The 21,916-nt window shown below is 38.0% G+C and overlaps 1 protein-coding gene across 2 annotated transcripts in view; it reads right to left on the bottom strand.

Annotated features, from left to right (window-relative positions):
* FAM174A (family with sequence similarity 174 member A) overlaps window positions 1-21,916 on the bottom strand; it is a 35,089-nt gene that overhangs the window by 9,741 nt on the left and 3,432 nt on the right. The window contains exon 2 of one of the 2 annotated variants that reach the window (XM_022592193.3): window positions 2,940-3,074. In XM_022592193.3, coding sequence (XP_022447901.1) covers window positions 2,940-3,074 — 135 coding nt within the window. Of the gene's footprint in view, window positions 1-2,935; window positions 3,075-21,916 lie in introns of those variants that run through there. The other variant, XM_022592202.2, reaches the window with a different exon arrangement.

The following is a 21,916-nucleotide window of genomic DNA, read 5'->3' as shown; positions in this document are numbered from 1 at the left end:
ACTATCAGTTATCACTGATAGTTATCATTATCATTACTCCCAAAACTGCTTCTCCATTATTACCATTTCTCTCTCTTTCACCCCCCAAACACAATACCTAAATCTTGTTGATAATACCTTTCAAAGCCTCTTGAATAATTCACTCCTCTCTACTTCTCTTGCTATCACCTAGCACAGGCCACCCCATGTATGTGTACCATCTAACGGGTCTTCTTCCTGGTCACCTTACTCCTTATCTTACTCGTCTCCAATTTATGCACAGTAATCTTCGAACTATAGCTTTGATTGTTTTCCCTGTCTTAAAATTTTCCAAGTGTCTCTTTGTAACCTGTAGAATAATTTCTAACTGATTAACATGGATCACAGCCTGCCTTCTGATTCTTTGTTCTGCCTTACCCTCTTCCTTTTGCATTCAAAGCTCAAAAATCATTCATCCACCCATTCATTTATTTCACACATATTAATATAGCATATATTTAACTTCTTTGAGTTTCTTGAATACACTATACTATACTCTTTTGCTTCTGGTACTTTGTGACTGCAGTTCTGTCTCCAACTCCTGCCCCTGTATCCACCTTTCATTTAGCTAATTTTTACTCATGTCTCAAGTCTCAGTTTACATATCACTTCCAAGAGGCTTTTCTGGACCATGTGTTTTTGGTTAAGTGTTCTGTGCCCCCACTATTGGTTCTCACACCACCCTATTCTTATTCGTTCTCTGTTTATGTAACTCTGATTAATGTCTAGCTGCCTAATGGAATGCAAGATTCATGAGAAGCAGGGCATAAGAGAGGGATAAATATGGGAGAAAGGTCTGTGATGAAGCAAAATACAGAATAAAAGATGGCTACAGGTAATTATATCTCATGGAAACTGTCCCCTTCTTCATGCCCCTCCTTCCTTCCCTAGTTCTGTCCCTCTTCATCACTCCTAGGCCACTTTCCCCACTACTACAACACAGATCTCGTTATCTGATTACATATACTTCAGTCAAGCGGCATCAATAGTTCTCCAATGATAGCAGGGCACTACCAAACTCCTTAAAAGACTACAAAATTCTTCCGGGCTTCCCTGGTGGCGCAGTGGTTGAGAGTCCGCCTGCCGATGCAGGGGACACAGGTTCGTGCCCTGGTCCGGGAAGATCTCACATGCCGCGGAGCGGCTGGGCCCGTGAGCCACGGCCACTGAGCCTGTGCGTCCGGAGCCTGTGCTCCGCAACAGGAGAGGCCACAACAGTGAGAGGCCCGCGTACCGCAAAAAAAAAAAAAAAAATTCTTCCTATTTTGCTAAAAAAAAAAGACCTTGCCCATCCCCATGACTTGTCACAGCTGATCCCCAGGTATAACACCTTTCATGTATAAATACATGTGCACACACAACAGGCTGCATTCCAGACATTTTCTGCTGCTTGCATTCTGAACAACTATCATTTTTCACAACTACTAAGCTCTGGGTGGTTGCTTCTGACTGTCAAGCACACTTAAAATAGACAAACTGGGCTTCAAATTCAGTTCCTCTTTGGAAACAACCCCAACTTCCTAAGTCAACAGCTTCCTTTTTTGTGTTCCCTTTCTGTGTGTGTACAGAAGAGGTACCTCGTATGCATTTAGCTTTTTAAAATACTACAAATACCACACTCTTTAAATACTATAAAAACTTTGCTGAAAATTAAAGGAAAATAATTATATAAAAAGTGAGACTTCACCCCCCATCCTCCTCAATGAGCACCTTCTGTGGGGTGAACCCAAGATGAGAGAAATGGTGAGGTGTTCCCTCAGTCAGTCTCAGTTCCCAACTGTATTTCACAATTACTGTCATTCTAGTGTGTAAAGATAAGTATCTATTACACACAGTGGCTCCTAAATGCATGCAAGCAACTTCATCAGGTTCACACCTAAAGAAGCAGTCAACAACTGGCAATATTAGACTTAATGGGCATTGTACAATACTTTATAGGCAATTTAAGGTCTTTCAGGGGGTATATTTGAATGTTCTAAATAAACTTTAGAATATTCTAAATAAAAACATTTTTATGTATTCTATTCATGTTTATTTTCACTAAGAGACTGAATCCCTAATGAACAAATACAGTTGTTTTGTTCATGTTTATATATCAGGTCTCTAATACTATTTTATGACATTTCATGAATGTATTTTTATTAAATGAATGAATGACCAGCAACTAAAAGCTCATATGTATTTGATTTAATAGCCCAATTTTTGTTGAGTCTTTTTTTTAACCCCCAGATTTCTGTACTCTTTCTATATGCACCTGATTCTGGACTCGTTTTCCTTCATCCAACTAATTCCTCCTCTATTCCAACATGTCTTTCCCTATTGAGTGGAACCTTTATTGCCTCCTTTCCTCATTCTATTTGCATTGAAACTAGTCTATATCCATATAACTTTGTTTATCCAAACCTTTTAGGAAAGGTCTTAACACTCAGTGAGAATAGATCTGAGAATAGACGTTATAGCCGCACTGTCAGACCACTGACGATTAGTCCCACAATTCTGCCAAAAACACTGTTTACAAATAGAATAACCCAGACTAAAACCAAAATATTTTCAGAATGCAAAAAGAAAATCAAGTTTACTAATCTCCCTCCCTCCCTCCCTCCCTCCCTCTCTCTCCCTCTCTCTCTCTCTCTCTCTCTCACACACACAGAATTATTATTATGCAGCAGTTAGAAGGACCAAGCTCTTCAAGGAGATTTACAATAATGATTTCTTTGGGGGATGATATTCTATTGTTTACATCTCTTTTAGCAAAGCAATGCGAATGTGAGCTATTGGTTGGGTATCACAAAGAACTTCATTAAACAGAACTAAAAATAATCATTTAGGATACAAACTGTTAAATGAAATTCTACTTTATTTTTTCAGTTTACTTGTCAAAGTACCTCCTGACTCATGGAATTAAACTGCTCAACACTTACCTTCGAGGATGACTGACATCAAACAATGTGTTATCATCATCCTCATCATCTTGTTCTAAAGGTGTCAATTCCATGTTTTCTATGTTAGTGTCCAAAACTCCGTATCTCCTAGTCTTTCGGTTTCTTCTTCTCATCCTATTAAATAGAACATATTAATGAATAAAAATTATTTGAATATGGTATACATGATCTTTATACTTACTTGTAAACTAAAAATAAATTATCCCAGGTTCTGACATTGGAGGCATTCAATATCAGAATGGTTACATTTCAGAAACGAAACCAATTTACCACCTAGGATTATTAATTAAACAAAAGCTACTCCTGTATGTTTGTGTGCCATCACCATTTCTTCTGTCTGACATACCTTCTTCTCTTTCTGTCAACGTATAATGTTGACAGATAATCCCTCAAGTCTTAGTTCTGGTACAATATTTTTACTGAAGGCTTATGTTCCAGCCTTTTCCCCATCTCCTCCATGCCTTCTTACCACTGTGCAGCGTTAGGTACTTTCTGCCCCACTATGAAACTGTATGTATATATGCACTCAAATTCTAGACTAGGTAGCGTACACTCCTGGCTGCATATCAGAATCACCTAGGGTATTTTAAAAAGCTCCTTACTCGGGCCGTACCGCCATACAATTAAATTATAATTTCCAGGGATAGGAACTAGATATCAATAGCTTATTAATGTTCTACAAGTGTCTCCAATGTACTAAAAGCCACTATCCTAGATCAATGGTTCTTGAAGTGTGGTTCTCTGGATCAGCAGAATCACAGTCATCTAGGGGCTTATTAGAAATGCAAATCCTCATGCCCACCCGGACCTAGTGAGTAAGAAACTTTGAATTTGGGGCCCAGAAACCAGTGTTTGAACAACCACTCCTTGTGAGTTTGATGCAAACTAAAGTTTGAGAACTACTGCTCTAGAGGAGAGAAAATATTTTAATATTTAACTATTATCTGTATATATATGAAGGCGTCTCATGATTTAGAACCCTACTGTCTCCTTCTCTCTCAAATAACTTGTTCTTTTCCTTCTAATTATTTATCTCAGTTTGCATTTATGTGTGCTACGTATGTATTTATTTGAGTGTTTATTTGCCTGTCTCTCCCACTAAGTTGCATGAGGGGAGAACCCATGCCTATCATGTTCACCACTGTATTACTACTTTGTAGCACAGTGTCTGATTAAGATTCCCCTTAAATATTTGTTGAGGGTCTGAGTGACATCATATTCTAGTTCAGTGATCCAAATCTGACCCTGAAATCAATGCCTATATCACCTCCAACGTAACAACCTCAACTCTATACACACAGAAAAATGTTTCTCACAAGTATCTATGGGAGTTTAAAAACAAAACAGAAGATAGCAAGTAATAACAAATAAGTTTACTTAAATTCTGATTCACTTTGTATGAGGTAATAAGTGTGATAAGAAATACTACAACTATAGCACCAAGTATAGAGCAATACGAGCCTCTGTAAAAATGATAGTGGGGACCCCTAGGAGACAAACTGTCCCGTGTGCGTATATATATTTGAGCCTTACTAAGAAATATTTGAGTCTTACTAAGCATCAGGCATTGTGCTAGCTTCTGGGTATAAAGTACCTGGCTGAGTGATCAAAATTTACAAAATATTACCAACTTTAGGTAAAAACCGAGATAATTTCCACTAATTACTGCCTAAAAATCTATTCTATATGCCCACCCAAAGATGGTAGAAAAGGAAACCGAGGTTTAAGTATAGTATTTAGAGCTACAAATGTAACCAGTGAAAGAGTTAATACTAATAACTGGCAAAAATGAGGTAGAACTGGTGATGGTATGAAGTATAAGCCTGTCTTTATATAGTGAAAAATTACATGTGTTTAGGTTGTTAAATTTACAAGTATATATATGTGTGCATGTTTCTATGCATTGAGTATGTGTGTATGCTGATAAACATACACATACACACATACCTTTTGTAGACCAGAAACCTAAACTTTTTTCTGTAAAGGATCAGACAGTAAATATTTTAGGCACTGTACATCACATATGGTCTCTGTCACACATTCATCTTAACTTCTTCAGTTATTATTTTGATTTTTTACAACGCTTTAAAAATGTAAGACACATTCTTGGCTCATAGGCCTTAGAAAAACAGGTCAGCAGACTGGATATGTCCTATGGGTCAGTTTGCCAATCTCTGATTTAGACTTATGAAAGTAATTCACAGAAGAACTAAGAACAGAAATGATAGAAGTACTGACACTGGAAGTAGGAATAGAAAGGTACAGGGGAATTATAATTCACTATTGGTCTTTTTGAACCACATGATTTAATAACATTTGCACGCATTGCTTTGACTTTAAAAAGTGAATACATAAGAATGAGTGAAGCCACTTGGCAGCTTAAGTTAAGAATATTCAGAGTCATAATTTCTTCTCTTCCCTTTTGCCAGTCTGTTGCTCAACTTTCTAAACCATATGGCTTCCAAACATTCTGGCATTTTCAGTCATGTGAAATTATTTTTAGAAATAAACTAGATTCTTTCAAGTCACATATTACATATCAAATAGTCAATATGTTAATAACCAGGTCATTGTCAGTCACAGGATACCTTGCCAAGTCTTTAAAAAGGCAATGATATGAACATAGAGTTTAAGGACTTTTGACATCTCAGCTGACACTCTTCTCCACTTCCAAGGTCATCATCATACCTTGAATGATTTTCCAATCTTTCAATGAGTGGCTAATCTAATCTGCCCAATAACACTGTTTTCTCTTTCTGTTTAAACATTTGACTGCATTGGTGTGAGCACTTTATCATTTATTTCAGCTTCTACTATCTTTTAATGTGTATATAAATACCACTTTCTGAATCCAAACTCTTTAATAAGAACCTACTTCATATGCAAAGACTGTGTACTCTCAGGCACCAAATAAATAGGGGAATGCAGTTCAGTTAAAATGAATTTAGTATTTTAGTAAACGTCACTAATTCATACAAGAATAAGTCAAATAAAAAACTATATATTGTTAAATAGAATTTAAGCTTGAAATGCAACTTCCCTAAGAATGTCTTTCCTAAGTCCAAGGATATAGGCGGTGATGGCTGCATGGTCATGACAGCTTTATGGCCATAAAAACATCGAATATAATAAAACACATCCATATGCAGTGATTTTTCTCAGCGAAAGCCAGAAACACTTATAAAGCTTTAAAATTATTGGGCTGATTCAATGAACTGCCTACTTAAAATACTAATAAATATGAAGTGAAAAATACAATACACATAAAAATATACTGAAACTTTAAGTAAAAAGGCTACTTCCATTTTTTAATATGCAGTGTACATTATTTTTAAACAAAAGAGAGGAGGATTTAAAATTCATGCAATTTTAACAGCTATGGCTCTTTTCCTACAAATTAATGTTTTCATTAAGCTCATGATGCCCAATTTGTCCAAGTATGTTAATAACTACATACATATAATCATAGATATGCAGTTTTCTACCAGACATAGTAAACGCATAACTGCAACCTGAAAAAATATTTTGTTGGCTCTTCAGTTAACAAAAAAATTGGGACTTTATCTATAAATGTGTAGAGGAAAATATGGAAGCCTAAGAAGGCAAAAGAAAATAGCAATATGGTTTATTATTATATTGAATTATATTCATTCATCACATGGCAATCACAGGTAAATGATCTTGATTAGATACCTTCCAGGTATTCAAGTTATTATTCAAATAGCTATCTAAAATAGATGCTGATTCCTCTATGTTCCATTATACTTAGGTCGGTAAGAATTATTTCTGTTTAAATAACATGTAAAAGCTACAGTAGAAAAATAAAACTAAACTACTAAGTAAGGTTGATAAAATTTTATGTAAAAATGTATGGTGCCACATAAAATAAACACAACAGAATAAAACTCCATTTCATTTTACTACTCTGTGAAAGGGAGAAAACCAATCAATGTAACCTGCTGTAACTTGCTGTACCGATCTGATTTTCTTGTTTTAACTGAATGCCTGTAGGGTATTATTAAGTAAGGAATTATATAAGTAATATTATTTCTTAATTTCTTCTATTACGCATTCAAAACTGACTGAGGAATATAGTATTTAGTGTATATTTTATAGACATACACTCTCCTATATGATTAGGCACAATGATAAAGCAGAGTAAATCTTAATAAAGGTACGACTAATGATACAGAATTTGTTTGCCTTGACTTTTTTTGGCAAGAAAAGTGAATTACTGATCAAGAATGGTTTTGGAACTCATTTTTTTTGCACTGAGACATAACTAAATAAAAATTGGTGAGCCACAGTTTTAGTTGTCTATGATATTCATGAAGAAATTCAACCCAATATATAACACAGAGTAAAAATTATTTTATCTGAAATCTCTCTCATCTTCATCTCCCATTCACCAAACCTAATCCATCACTGAAATGTCACGTTTTTCAAGAAGCAGACACCAGTAAGAGATGAGTATGTTATGAGTTGAATTGTGTCCCCTGAAAACTCATATGTTGAAATCCTAATCCTTAGTTGCTCAGAATGTGATGTTGTTTGAAAACAGGGTCTTCACAGAGTCAGTCAAGTTAAAATGAAGTCATCAGAATGAGCCCTACTCCAACATGACCAGTGTCCTTATAAAAAGATGAAATTTGGAGACAGATATGGATACAGAGAGAACACCAAGTGATCATGAAGCTGGCCCATCTAAAAGCCAAGGAGAGAGACCTGGAACAGAACCTTCTCTGTATTAGTCTGCTCAGTTTGTCATAACAAAATACCATAGTCTTGATGGCTTAAACAACAGAAATTTATCACCATTCTTGCGGCTGGGAAGTCTAAGATAAAGGTACCTGCAAGATAGGTTTCATTCTGAGGCGTCTTCCCTTGGCTTGTAGGCAGCTGTCATTTCACTGAGTGCTCACATGATCTCTTCTTCGGGTGTAAAGGAAGAGAAAGAGAGCAATCTGGAGTCTTTTCCTTTCCTTATAAGGGATCAGCCCTATTAGAGAGGGCCCCTCCCCTATGACCTCATTGAACCTTTTTCGCCTCCTCACAGGCTTTATCTTCAAGTACAGTCACATATGAATTTGGTGGGGGGGGGGGACGTAAACATTCAGTCCAGAACACTCCCTCATAACTCTCAGAAGAAACCGACACTGCCAATACCTTGATTTCGAATGTCTAGCCTCCAAAACTGTGACGTGATAAAATTTTGTTAAGTTCACCTAGTTTGTGGTACTTTGTTATAGCAGCCCTGGCAAACTAATACAGTATGCAGAAGATTTATCAGGGGAAAGGCTTCTGAAGGATAAAGAGGGAGGAAGCTGGAGACGAGGAGGAAATCCTACAGAGGGTGATACAGGTCTGACACCTGTGAGAGTAGAAAGGAAGGATGACAGGATAGGAACAGCAGTACCAGTGCAATGCAATTCTGAGAAAGTTTTGACCAGACCAATGGTATGTCCTTAAGCAAAGGTTGCCTATTAGAGAAGGGAGTCCTCTTTCAGTCATGATGACCAGATCTGGCTACATTCAATCATTGGCTGGAAGCAGGTTTAGGAATCATGGCACTGGCATGGATGTTGTGACAGATCCAAAGCTGTGGAAACTAGAGGCTATCCCCACAGCAGGGTCTCTTAAAGGGAGGTTTGATCAGTGTACTTCCATGGCTGCCACATCACAAAGTCCAATTGACTGAACTTCCTAAGAATCACTGAAGTTCACTTATAGTGCTTACCACTGCTACTATCTATTGCCTTAATTATTAAAATAGCTTTATAACTGTCTACCTCTGTCTACTCTGGTCACTCAGCAATCTCCCCTCTAAAATTACCAGTGGTTTCCTACTGCTTGGCAGTAAATGATTCTGTAATAAGGCCTATAAAGTTCAACACAGGATGGCTCATACTTTTCTCTCTAGCCTCACCTTGCTCTTGACTCTACATTCTACTTCACTTTCTATACTCCATTGACAAAGCCTTCCCTCATTCCCTCATAATAGCTATGCTTTCTCTGACATTGGCACCACAATATTGCTGTGGTACTGCCTATTCATTTTACAAGGAAGGCTTCCCTAATCTACCCAGCTAGGTCACAAGCACCTATTATTGGCTTCCATACCACCCATGCACATATCCTTTGAAGAACTTATCAAAGATGTACTTGCACACTTATTTTTGTAACTTTTTATCTTCTCTATTAGACCATTAATTTCATGGGAACAGGAAATAGATCTGTTCTTATCACTCTGCCTACAGCACACAAGGACTGGTATAAAGCATATGCCTAGGGCTTCCCTGGTGGCGCAGTGGTTAGGGGTCTGCCTGGCGATGCAGGGGACGCGGGTTTGTGCCCCGGTCTGGGAGGATCCTGCATGCCGTGGAGCGGCTGGGCCCGTGGGCCATGGCCGCTGAGCCTGCACGTCCGGGAGAGGCCGCAGCGGTGAGAGGCCCGCGTACGGCAAAAAAAAAAAAAAGCACATGCCTAATAAATATCTGTTAAATTATTTAACTGAAATATTCAGATTCACCATACGTCTTGCATTTTCTCTGTATAACAAAGACACCTACAATTTTATATGCAAATCATCACCTCTGGTATAAGAGAAGCCTGAAAGAACACCATCTCCAGAACCATACCACAGCAAAACCTAAGGGATCCAGCCAATTTTTATATTGTAATTTGGATAATAGCCCCCTGGCTTAGGACACACACACACACACACACACACACACACACACACACACACACACACACACACACACACACACACACACACACACACACACACACACACACACACACACACACACACACACACACACACACACACACACACACACACACACACACACACACCTAGAATAATTAAGCATATTAAACATGCATTCACTCCAGGACCTCTAAGATACTCATTTAGGATGTTTTAGGTAGATTAGCCTACCTGCTTTAGCCCAGGTGATTCTCATATGCTACCTCAATTAGAACCACCAATATTCAACTTGTATCCTGTGCTGTGGAGTTTCATTCTTATCTTTTGGGTATATAAATTTACCATATTATAACATGTAGTTATTCTTCATTTACACACTAAATAATTGAAGTTTATCCTTTCAAAAGCCAAACTATTGTTTTTCTTTTAAAATCTCAGCATTCTACATGGAGCCATATCCAACACTAGAGCTATCCATGCCTTAATATATAGGATAAAATGAGTTAATTCTACTCTTTTTGATCTCTCAAGGATCATTGTAATTACACCACTTTAGTGTAAAGCAATGGTGCTGTCATGAGTTATTGACTCCAAGTTGATAGACTACAGAACTTTTGAATCTTTTTGGCTTCTTTTCATAATTATTCTTGGGTCCTCTCTTTTGGCTTATAAGTTACCAGGCTCTGTCACTATCACAAGCTTGACCAAGTGCAGCACTAAATAGAAGATTCCCCAGCAAGGTATCCTGCCACTCTTCATCTCCCGTAACATGTTCACTGCTAATACCTAAAAGTTAAAAAAGAAAAGATCAAATGCATGTTTATCTATGTTTAGGTTATTGGAATGTTGCTTTCTCTGATAGACCCCTTTTCTAAACAAGCTCCCTGTAATTCAGCATGTACGATCAGTTCTTGTGTTTAGATCTGTCTCCCATTTGATGGTATTCTGGTGGATACCCCCAGGTGAAGTAAACCTTAAGTAAATGTCATATAGCTTAGCTATGAAGTATCCTACATGAAGGTGCACAGCACATAGCTCCCTTGTCATCTTTCCTCTTTGTCTTTATATAGGTTTCCTAGTGTTCTCTTTTAGGCCCTAGAATTTGGGACGTGAAGACTGATAATTCTCCTGACCTCCACCTCTAACAGTTCAGCATGGGTTTATTCCCCAACCGACTTTAAAGTCTTATTTACAAACCAGCGCCTCTAAGATTCATCCCGCCTCACCTTTGACTGGCTCTATGACCAACATTCTAGCAGATTTCTCTTACAACCTCCTTTTTTCTCCTTGCTCCCACCCCATCTCTAGCCTTGTCAGACCTAACCTCTTGCTGATTATAGTTTAAGAGGTCAAACACCACAGAGTATGGTATGGGGGAAATACATTTTTTTACAGAAAATACTGTAAAAACCCCCCAAATATATTACAATAGCAATTCTAGATACAGAAAAATTTCACTAAGAATATTACTATTTACCGAGTGTGCACATATGTCAGGCATTGAGCTAAGCAGCTTGCAAGCATTACCTGATGTAATCCTCACAACAATCCTATAAGTATCCTCATTCTAAACATAGAAAGTCAAAGCTCAGGAAAAATTAAATTTGGGACAGTAAATGGTAGAGCTAGGATCCAAATACAAGCAGGTTGATTCTCAAGTCTAGGTTCTTAAACATTAAGCTATATTGTCTTCCTAATGATTCAAAGTAATTCTAACCAACGTCCAAAATTAGCTACCAAACAGTCTTCTGATCCCTTACACAATGATCTTACATTATACCAGTCTGGATATATTGTTTTAAGTGAATTGCATTTTCGGGTTCATCCTTTCATGGTAAAAAGTAATGACTTGGTAGCTACTTACAATAATAAGTACATTTATGATGTTCTGGTTAGGCCATCTCTTAGTTTTGATCACTGTAACAGTATCTGCTTTTTGTTTATCCTAAAGGAAACTCTCTTCTGCCTTAACAGTACCATGATTTTGGTTAGACAGCAATTGAGCCCAGCCCTAAGAGATATATAATGATCATAATAATTGGTGCAACCAATCATGAAAATATAATTTCCCTTTTGCCAGTCATTGTCTAGGGCTAAGTAGGTGAAGCAGTTCAGACAAATGAGATAGAAGGGGTTAACTCAAGTAGTGGGGTTTCTGGGAAAGATTTTTCTCCTTGATAAAAAAAGAACATAGGAAGAGAAGGCCTCTTTTCAGGCCCCCTTCCCTCTTTCCTATTTGAGATACTATTGTGTGGGAACATAATGCTTAAAGCTGAGGTAGCCATCCCATGGTGAGACAAGGAAAGAAAAAGCCAGAATCCTTGATAATCTCACAAAGTCACTGAACTAAGCCTAAGCCTGCTCGTATTCATGATAAGAAACAACTACAAAACAGGTCCCTATGTTAAAGTCACGTTTAATTGGATATTCTATTACTCACAGGTAAAAACCTTCTAACTGATAAGGGCATTGAGCATCCTAGCTTCTCTGAGTTAGGTTACCAGTGTTCCATCACCCACTTGTATGTTTCCATATGATTCTCTTCATTTTAAGAATCTGGATTTAAAGGTAGCCCATATGATAACTTGTCCAACTACTTCTTTACATAGTCCACATTCAGCACCATTCTATAAACACTTCCCAACGACTGTGTCATACACGCAAATGGTTTACTGATGTGCCAAAACAAAGATCTCCTTAGCCCTTTGGAGTAGCTAACAGGGTCCAACGTAGACAGAGATCAGGGCAAATAGTCTCAAGCATTTACCCTACATGAATATCAATTTCTAAGTGTGGCATGGCACGAAAAACGTGGGGGAACACTACCCTGGCCCAAATTCCCCAACAAATTCACCTCATTACTTTTATCTCCCAGAACTGCACATGATAAATATTGTTTAAATACAGAAAACCCCATTATCATATGTAGAAGAACAGACTAAAGAGATAGCTTTAGAAGCACGAAATCATCTGTGTGAAACTTTTGAAAATTGTAGATCACTATAGAATTTAAGGACTCTTTCATTCAATTACAAATAAATAAATAAAAAGAAGCACTCTCAGAAGCCTAGATTTTTGTCCTTATTATAAGAGAAAATGGAAAAGATCCATGGAAGAGATCAGAAAAGAGTGATAAGAAAAATAATAATCATTATCACTAGTAAAATTCATTGAGCAGTTATTATGTGCCAGGAACTGTGCTAAGTACTTGGTATAGGTCCTTGAAACAATCCATTCTGGTAAATACTATCATTTTCTCTATTTTACAAAACCTGAGCTGAACTTTAGAGCTGCTGTGTAACTTACTCAAGAGTATACAGCTCTTGGGATTAGAACTCAGAAAGTCTGACTTCCCATAAGACTATACTGAAAAGGGGTTAAAATAGTAAAAAGGATCAAAAGCCAATAGAGGAAAATTACTCAAGAATTAAATGATTGGTAACAAATGCAGTAGAGCTATTCAGAGTAAAGACCCTTCTGGTAGAATAAAGAATATTTGGTAGCTTGGAGGTGATTAGTGACCTTACAGACTGCTGGTCAAATTGCATGACACTTTTTGAGCCACTCATAGGGACTGGCATTTCAAACTGCTAGGCTAAAAAATATCTAGCAAGGCGGGTATGAATAGTTTATATTCCTCCTTGATTCCTAGAGCAAAGATGGATCAGGGAGGTGTAAATATGTTGTTTCGGTGATGGTATTCTTTTCTTTTTGCACCCATATTCCTTTATTGGTAGTATCTCTACCACAATAAACTGTCTGGTGAGATGATAATTAAGATTCCCACCACCTCTGCCAATAGATAGACTTAACTTATTTCTCCTTCCATGGAATTTGATTCCTAAGCTGAGGGACAAAGAGACTGAAAACTACTGCGTATCTATACAATGGTATGTTCCTGCAAAGAAACCTGTGTGGTATTTTGATGTCTTGTCTCCTAAGCTGACTTAGTTTCTGCCTGTTCCCAGAACCGATTCTCCAGTTTCTCTGTGACTTTCTGAGATCTCAACATTCTTCCAGTAAATCCCCATTAGTTTAAGTTAGCCAGGCTTGTTCTATCTGTTTAACTAAAATAGTAACTGATGGAAGCAGTAATCTAATATTCCTTTAATATTAGAATGAAGCATGAAAGGAAAAGTGTACAGGAGGAGAAAGATGGGGAATGTTATTTCTTTTGAAAAACGTAATAAAATAATTGTTTTCCCTACCCAAACATTTATTTTCTCAGTCTAATCAAACTTAGTTCATTTACTAAATGTCTGAGTGCAAACACTGTACTTAGCCTTGGATAAAAAATGATAAGTAGGGCTTCCCTGGTGGCGCAGTGGTTGGAAGTCCGCCTGCCGATGCAGGGGACACGGGTTTGTGGCCCCGTCTGGGAAGATCCCACACGCCGCGGAGCGGCTGGGCCTGTGAGCCATGGCCGCTGGGTCTGCACGTCCGGAGCCTGTGCTTCGCAACGAGAGAGGCCACAACAGTGAAAGGCCCGCATACCACAAAAAAAAAAAAAAAAAAAAGATAAGTAAATAGCCTTTGTTCTCATGTTTTTGAGTCTTCCCCAGACTCACACTGATCCCCGACAAGAACTAAGAACACTCATTCATTAGGCAACTACTTACTCAGTGCCTACCCTATTTTGTACATAACGTTCAGCACTGGGGATATAATAGAGAAGGAGACAGCCTCTTCTCATAAAGACTATGTATTAATCTTAGGAAGCCTACTCTGTTCCTTCTCTATATATATATTTCAATTTCTATAAAGAGAATCTAATTGTTCTTTGGAATATTTCCAGACTCAAAGGGAAAGTTATCTCTAGTTACACATTCATTATAACTGAATTAGATTAAAACAATATGGACATTTCAGGGACTTCAACTACTTTACAAGTAAAATATTCTGTGTTTTCACATATCAGTTAATGAAATGATGATTTTGGCCCATTCTTCCCCCTTGGCACAAATAAATAATGCTGCTTTGTTGTCACAACTATTTTGGAAGTTGGGGGGTCAAAATGGGCATTCACCAAAATGAATAGTTTTCATCCCATAATCTGGAAGCAAAAAGCATAAGTTCTGAACATTGCCCAGACATTGTTAGCATCAGTCAAGCTTTGGACATCAGGTGGCCAACTAAATTTAGGACTTGGACTAAATGAATGTACTAGATGCTGGTTAAAGAGTCCAGTTTTTCTTAGCCATAGGTTCAGAATTTGGCTGTTAACACACAATATTAGTGAGTCATCCAACAGAATCAGACTGAAAAGACTGTACCCTTCCGAGCTTTACAGAAATGAAGATAGAAAATCAATGGCGATAAACAATTATATATCAGATTATACATAAGGTGGAAGCAAAATGAAAAAAGATCATCCCCAAAAAGTTATCATCAGACCCATTATTTATATGTATATGAAACATAACACTTAGGATACTCTGGATATTTATAGGAAATATACAGACAGCATTAACTAACAATTATATAGTGGGAAAAGTAATTACTGCTTCAATTTTCTTCTAATATTTCTTTATATCAAGAAGAAAGTCTCAGTTTAGTGGTAATATGTCTGTAACACCTCATTTTCTAACTCCCTCTTTAATAGAAAGTGGGCCTGGATTTGCTGGATTTTGTGAACCAACAGTATATAACTCAAATAATATTGTTCCCACCAGTGGTTCTCAAATGTTTTGATCTTAAAATTCCTTTCCGTTCTTAAAAATTATTCAGGACCCCAAAGAGCTTATAAATATGTGGATTATATATATATCAATTAGGTGGATTATTAATATGTTAATTAAACCTAAGAAAACTTTAAAATATCATTTGCTTTTTAAAATTACAATAAATCCACTACATATTAACATAGTTTCTGTGAAAAATATATTATCAAAAAGAAAACAGAAAAAGATGAAAATTGGCATAGATTTAGATTTTTCAAATCCCTTTAATGTCTGGCTTAAATGGATAGAACTAGATAGAAAATGAAAAGAGAGAAAATAGAAAACAGCTAGATTTTCATATCTGCTTCTGCCTTCAATCATTTGCAATGTGTTGTTTGGTTGAAGGATATAAAGAAAATCCAGGTTCATGTAGATATGAGCTTGGAAAAGGGAGGTGCATTTTAATAGTGTTTTCAGATACTGGTGTTTATGCTATTTTGATAGTACACCAAAACTCAACAAGAAGTAGTTTCTTAAAAGCTAGTTGCAATGTGCAATTTGAAACTGTATCAATGAACTTCTTGTGCCCTACAAACTTAGAATGTATTATTTTGAAAATAGTTTTGATCTTGCAGATCCCCTGAAGAGGTCTCAGAGAACCCTCCCACCCTCCAGGGTTCCCTGGACCACATGTCTACCACTGGCTTTCATTGTACTTCTTCAATCAGTTATTTAAGCCAAGGGATGTTGGTTTTCTGTTCACAAAATAATAAATAGATATGTTTAAAAGGAAATTTTCAGTTTAAATAAATCCACTTAAAGAAATATATGAAATAGTAGAGGGTAGGCAGTTACAGGAAAAAATGGGAAATAGTTTAGAAAACAAACCAGTGCATTCCTATAAACCTACCCTCTACTGTATTTATACAGGAGGAAACTACACAGTGCTTCCTCAGCTCTTCTCTTGGCTGGCTCCTTTTAACAGTGAGGTCTTGGCTCTGCATGTCAACTCTTCAGAGAGGTGGTACCCAACTAACCCAGTTAAAGAGGCTTTATTATAGATTTCCAAATCAGTCTTACTACATAGTTGAAATATTTTAATATCATGATTGATGCCATAAAATAACTTTACTTCAGTAACAGTGGAACGTATCAAGTGGAAGTTACTTACAACAGTAACAAGTGTCACTAATTGAATTATATAATTCCTTTTCTACTTGATAAGGCATTAAGAGGAGTAGAAAAATAAGTGACAGTCTTCTACTTTTACTCATAACCTGGTACAACATAAAGACCTGGTCTACTTCATCAAAAGATTGATCATAGTCTTAGGACACAGACATCACGTTAATGGGAAAAAAAGTCAAACAAAGCAAACAATGGATTTTACAATCATAGATGGTCATTAGACTCCATGGGACACAAATTAAACCACTTTAGTCTTCTAAGTCAGTTTCATCATATATAAAGTGAAAGATGTCATTTACATGTCCATATCTGTACCAAATCTGAAATTTAAGTAATTCTATAATCTAACATTCTGTAGTAAGAATAGGCTAAAAAAACTATTCATTTGTAAGTTTCAACTCCCGAATGACTTAGATTTATAGATGAATTCACTTTGCAAAGGTTTTTTGTGTGTAAGATATCAAATTTATCCATTTACTCATTCAAATTTTTGTAAATTTAAAATCAGGATAGGATAGTTAGGATATTAAACATATGTACCAATATTAAAACAGGATCATATTTATGACATTCCCCCCCCCCCGGCACAGGTATCAGTTTTCCATCTTATCATGCAACCGGTAACACTTTGCATTGAAATATTTAGTGCCATGTAAAAGAATGCTAGATGTTTCTAATAGGGGCTATGACAAAGATTGAATCATACAAAATTGTCAGTATTCCCGGTTAAAAAAGGTGGAATGTAAGAAATTTCATATGGTACAACCGAATTACTAAGGTGGTGGAGGGGGAAGATGGTGGAAGAGTAAGATGTGGAGATCACCTTCCTCCCCACAGATATATCAGAAATACATCTACACGTGGAACAACTCATACAGAACACCTACTGAATGCTGGCAGAAGACCTCAGACCTCCCAAAAGGCAAGAAACTCCCCACGTACCTGGGTAGGGCAAAAGAAAAAAGAATAAACAGAGACAAAAGGATAGGGATGGGACCTGCACCAGTGGAAGGGAGCTGTGAAGGAGGAAAGGTTTCCACACGCTAGGAAGCCCCTTCGCGGGCGGAGACTGAGGGTGGCGGAGGGGGGAAGCTTCGGAGCCGTGGAGGAGAGCGCAGCAATAGGGGTGCGGAGGGCAAAGCAGAGAGATTCCCGCTCAGAGGATCGGTACCGACCAGCACTCACTAGCCCCAGAGGCTTGTCTGCTCACCGGCCGGGGCGTGCGGGGCTGGGAGCTGAGGCTCGGGCTTCAGGGAGAGGTTGGAGCTCAGGGAGACGACTGGGGTTGGCAGCATGAACACAGCCTGCAGGGGGTTAGTGCACCACGGCTAGCTGGGAGGGAGTTCGGGGAAAAGTCTGGACCTGCCGAAGAGGCAAGAGACATTTTCTTCCCTCTTTGTTTCCTGGTGCGCGAGGAGAGGGGATTAAGAGCCTTGCTTAAAGGAGCTCCAGAGACTGGCGCGAGCCGCGGCTAACAGTGCGGACCCCAGAGATGGGCACGAGACGCTAAGGCTGCTGCTGCCGCCACCAAGAAGCCTGTGTGCGACCACCGGTCACTATCCACACCTCCCTTCCTGGGAGCCTGCGTAGCCCGCCACTGCCAGGGTCCCAGGATCCAGGGACAACGTCCCCGGGAGAACGCACGGTGCGCCTCAGGGTGGTGCAACATCACGCCGGCCTCTGCCACCGCAGGCTCACCCCGCATCGTGCCCCTCCCTCCCCCACGGCCTGAGTGAGCCAGAGCCCCCGAATCAGCGGCTCCCTTAACCCCGTCCTGTCTGAGCGAAGAACAGACGCCCTCCAGTGACCGACACGCAGAGGCGGGGCCAAATCCAATGCTGAGTCCCGGAAACTGGGCGAACAAAGAAGAGAAAGGGAAATCTCTCCCAGCAGCCTCAGGAGCAGTGGATTAAAGCTCCACAATCAACCTGACGTACCCTGCATCTGTGGAATACCTGAATAGAAAACGAATCATCCCAAATTGAGAAGATGGACTTTGAGAGCAAGATTTATTATTTTTTCCCTTTTTCCTCTTTTTGTGAGTGTGTATGTGTATGCTTCTGTGTGAGATTTTGTCTGTATAGCTTTCCTTTCACCACTTGTCCTAGGGTTCTTTCCGTCTATAATTTTATTTACTTTTTGAAAAAAATTTTTTCTTAGTAATTACTTTTTATTTTAATAAAATATTTATTTTAAATAAAATATTTATTTTATTTTATCTTACTTTATTTTATTTTCTTTTATCTCCTTATTTCCTCCCTCCCTTCCTTTCTTTCTTTCTTTGTTTCTTTGTTTCTTTCTACTTTTTCTCCCTTTTATTCTGAGCCATGTGGATGAAAGGCTCTTGGTGCTACAGCCTCCCAGCTCCACATAATATCAAACGGCGAAAAACTCCCAGAGATCTCCATCTCAACACCAACAACCAGCTTCATTCAACGACCAGCAAGCTACAGTCCTGGACACTCTATGCCAAACAACTAGCAAGACAGGAACACAACCCCACCCATTAGCAGAGAGGCTGCCTAAAATGATAATAAGTACACAGACACCCAAAACACACCACCAGACGTGGACCTGCCCACCAGAAAGACAAGATCCAGCCTCATCCACCAGAACACAGGCACTAGTCCCCTCCACCAGGAAGCCTACACAACCCACTGAACCAACTTTACCCACTGGGGACAGACACCAAAAACAATGGGAAAGACGAACCTGCAGCCTGCAAAAAGGAGACCACAAACACAGTAAGCTAAGCAAAATGAGGAGACAGAAAAACACACAGCAGAAGAAGGAGCAAGATGAAAACCCACCAGACCTAACAAATGAAGAGGAAATAGGCAGTCTACCTGAAAAAGAATTCAGAATAATGATAGTAAAGATGATCCAAAATCTTGGAAATAGAATAGAGAAAATGCAAGAAACATTTAAAAAGGACCGAGAAGAACTAAAGATGAAACAAGCAATGATGAACAACACAATAAATGAAATTAAAAATACTCTAGATGGGATCAATAGCAGAATAACTGAGGCAGAAGAACGGATAAGTGACCTGGAAGAAAAAATAGTGGAAATAACTACTGCAGTGCAGAATAAAGAAAAAAGAATGAAAAGAACTGAGAAAAGTCTCAGAGACCTCTGGGACAACATTAAACGCACCAACATTTGAATTATAGGCATTCCAGAAGAAGAAGAGGAAAAGAAAGGGACTGAGAAAATATTTGAAGACATTATAGTTGAAAACTTCCCTAATATGGGAAAGAAAATAATTAATCAAGTCCAGTAAGCACAGACAGTCCCATACAGGATAAATCCAAGGAGAAACATGCCAAGACACATATTAATCAAACTGTTAAAAATTAAATACAAAGAAAACATATTAAAAGCAGCAAGGGAAAAACAACAAATAACACACAATGGAATCCCCATAAGGTTAACAGCTGATGTTTCAGCAGAAACTCTGCAAGTCAGAAGGGACTGGCAGGACATATTTAAAGTGATGAAGGAGAAAAACCTACAACCAAGATTACTCTACCCAGCAAGGATCTCATTCAGATTTGATGGAGAAATTAAAACCTTTACAGACAAGGAAAAGCTAAGAGAGTTCAGCACCACCAAACCAGCTTTACAACAAATGCTAAAGGAACTTCTCTAGGCAGGAAACACAAGAGAACGAAAAGACCTACAATAACAAACCCAAAACAATTAAGAAAATGGGAAAAGGAACATACATATCAATAATTACCTTAAATGTAAATGGATTAAATGCTCCAACAAAAATACATAGACTGGCTGAATGGATACAAAAACAAGACCCATATATATGCTGTCTACAAGAGACCCACTTCAGACCTAGAGACACATACAGACTGAAAGTGAGGGGATGGAAAAAGATATTCCATGCAAATGGAAACCAGAAGAAAGCTGGAGTAGCAATTCTCATATCAGACAAAATAGACTTTAAAATAAAGACTATTAGAAGAGACAAAGAAGGACACTACATAATGATCAAGGGATCGATCCAAGAAGAAGATATAACAATTGTAAATATTTATGCACCCAACATAGGAGCACCTCAATACATAAGGCAAATACTAACAGCCATAAAAGGGGAAATTGACAGTAACACATTCACAGTAGGGGACTTTAACACCCCACTTTCACCAATGGAAAGATCATCCAAAATGAAAATAAATAAGGAAACACAAGCTTTAAATGATACATTAAACAAGATGGACTTAATTGATATTTATAGGACATTCCATCCAAAAACAACAGAATACACATTTTTCTCAAGTGCTCATGGAACATTCTCCAGGATAGATCATCTCTTGGGTCACAAATCAAGCTTTGGCAAATTTAAGAAAATTGAAATTGTATCAAGTATGTTTTCCTTCCACAGTGCTATGAGACTAGATATCAGTTACCGGAAAAGATCTGTAAAAAATACAAACACATGGAGGCTAAACAATACCCTACTTAATAACGAAGTGATCACTGAAGAAATCAAAGAGGAAATAAAAAAATACCTAGAAACAGATGACAATGGAGACACGACGACCCAAAACCTATGGGATGCAGCAAAAGCAGTTCTAAGAGGGAAGTAGCAATACAATCCTACCTTATGAAACAGGAAACATCTCGAATAAACAACCAAACCTTGCACCTAAAGCAATTAGAGAAAGAAGAACAAAAAATCCCCAAAGTTAGCAGAAGGAAAGAAATAATAAAGATCAGATCAGAAATAAATGAAAAAGAAATGAAGGAAACGATAGCAAAGATCAAAAAAACTAAAAGCTGGTTCTTTGAGAAGGTAAACAAAATTGATAAACCATTAGCCAGACTCATCAAGAAAAAAAGGGAGAAGACTCAAATAAATAGAATTAGAAATGAAAAAGAAGTAACAACTGACACTGCAAAAATACAAAAGATCATGAGAGATTACTACAAGCAACTCTATGCCAATAAAATGGACAACCTGGAAGAAATGGACAAATTCTTAGAAATGCACAATTTGCCAAGAGTCAATCAAGAAGAAATAGAAAATATGAATAGACCAATCACAAGCACTGACATTGAAACTGTGATTAAAAATCTTCCAACAAACAAAAGCCCAGGACCAGATGGCTTCACAGGCGAATTCTATCAAACATTTAGAGAAGAGCTAACACCTATCCTTCTCAAACTCTTCCAAAATATAGCAGAGGGAGGAACACTCCGAAACTCATTCTACGAGGCCACCATCACCCTGATAACAAAACCAGACAAGGATGTCACAAAGAAAGAAAACTACAGGCCAATATCACTGATGAACATAGATGCAAAAATCCTCAACAAAATACTAGCAAACAGAATCCAGCAGCACATTAAGAGGATCATACACCATGATCAACTGGGGT

The sequence above is a fragment of the Delphinapterus leucas genome, chromosome 3, assembly GCF_059928025.1.
Source record: "Delphinapterus leucas isolate spDelLeu-1000000601 "Yukka" chromosome 3, BTC_Dleu_Yukka2, whole genome shotgun sequence".
In the NCBI taxonomy this organism is placed as follows: Eukaryota; Metazoa; Chordata; class Mammalia; order Artiodactyla; family Monodontidae; genus Delphinapterus; species Delphinapterus leucas.
Note: the sequence above shows the minus strand (reverse complement) of the source record. Positions and strands in the feature narration are given on the sequence as shown.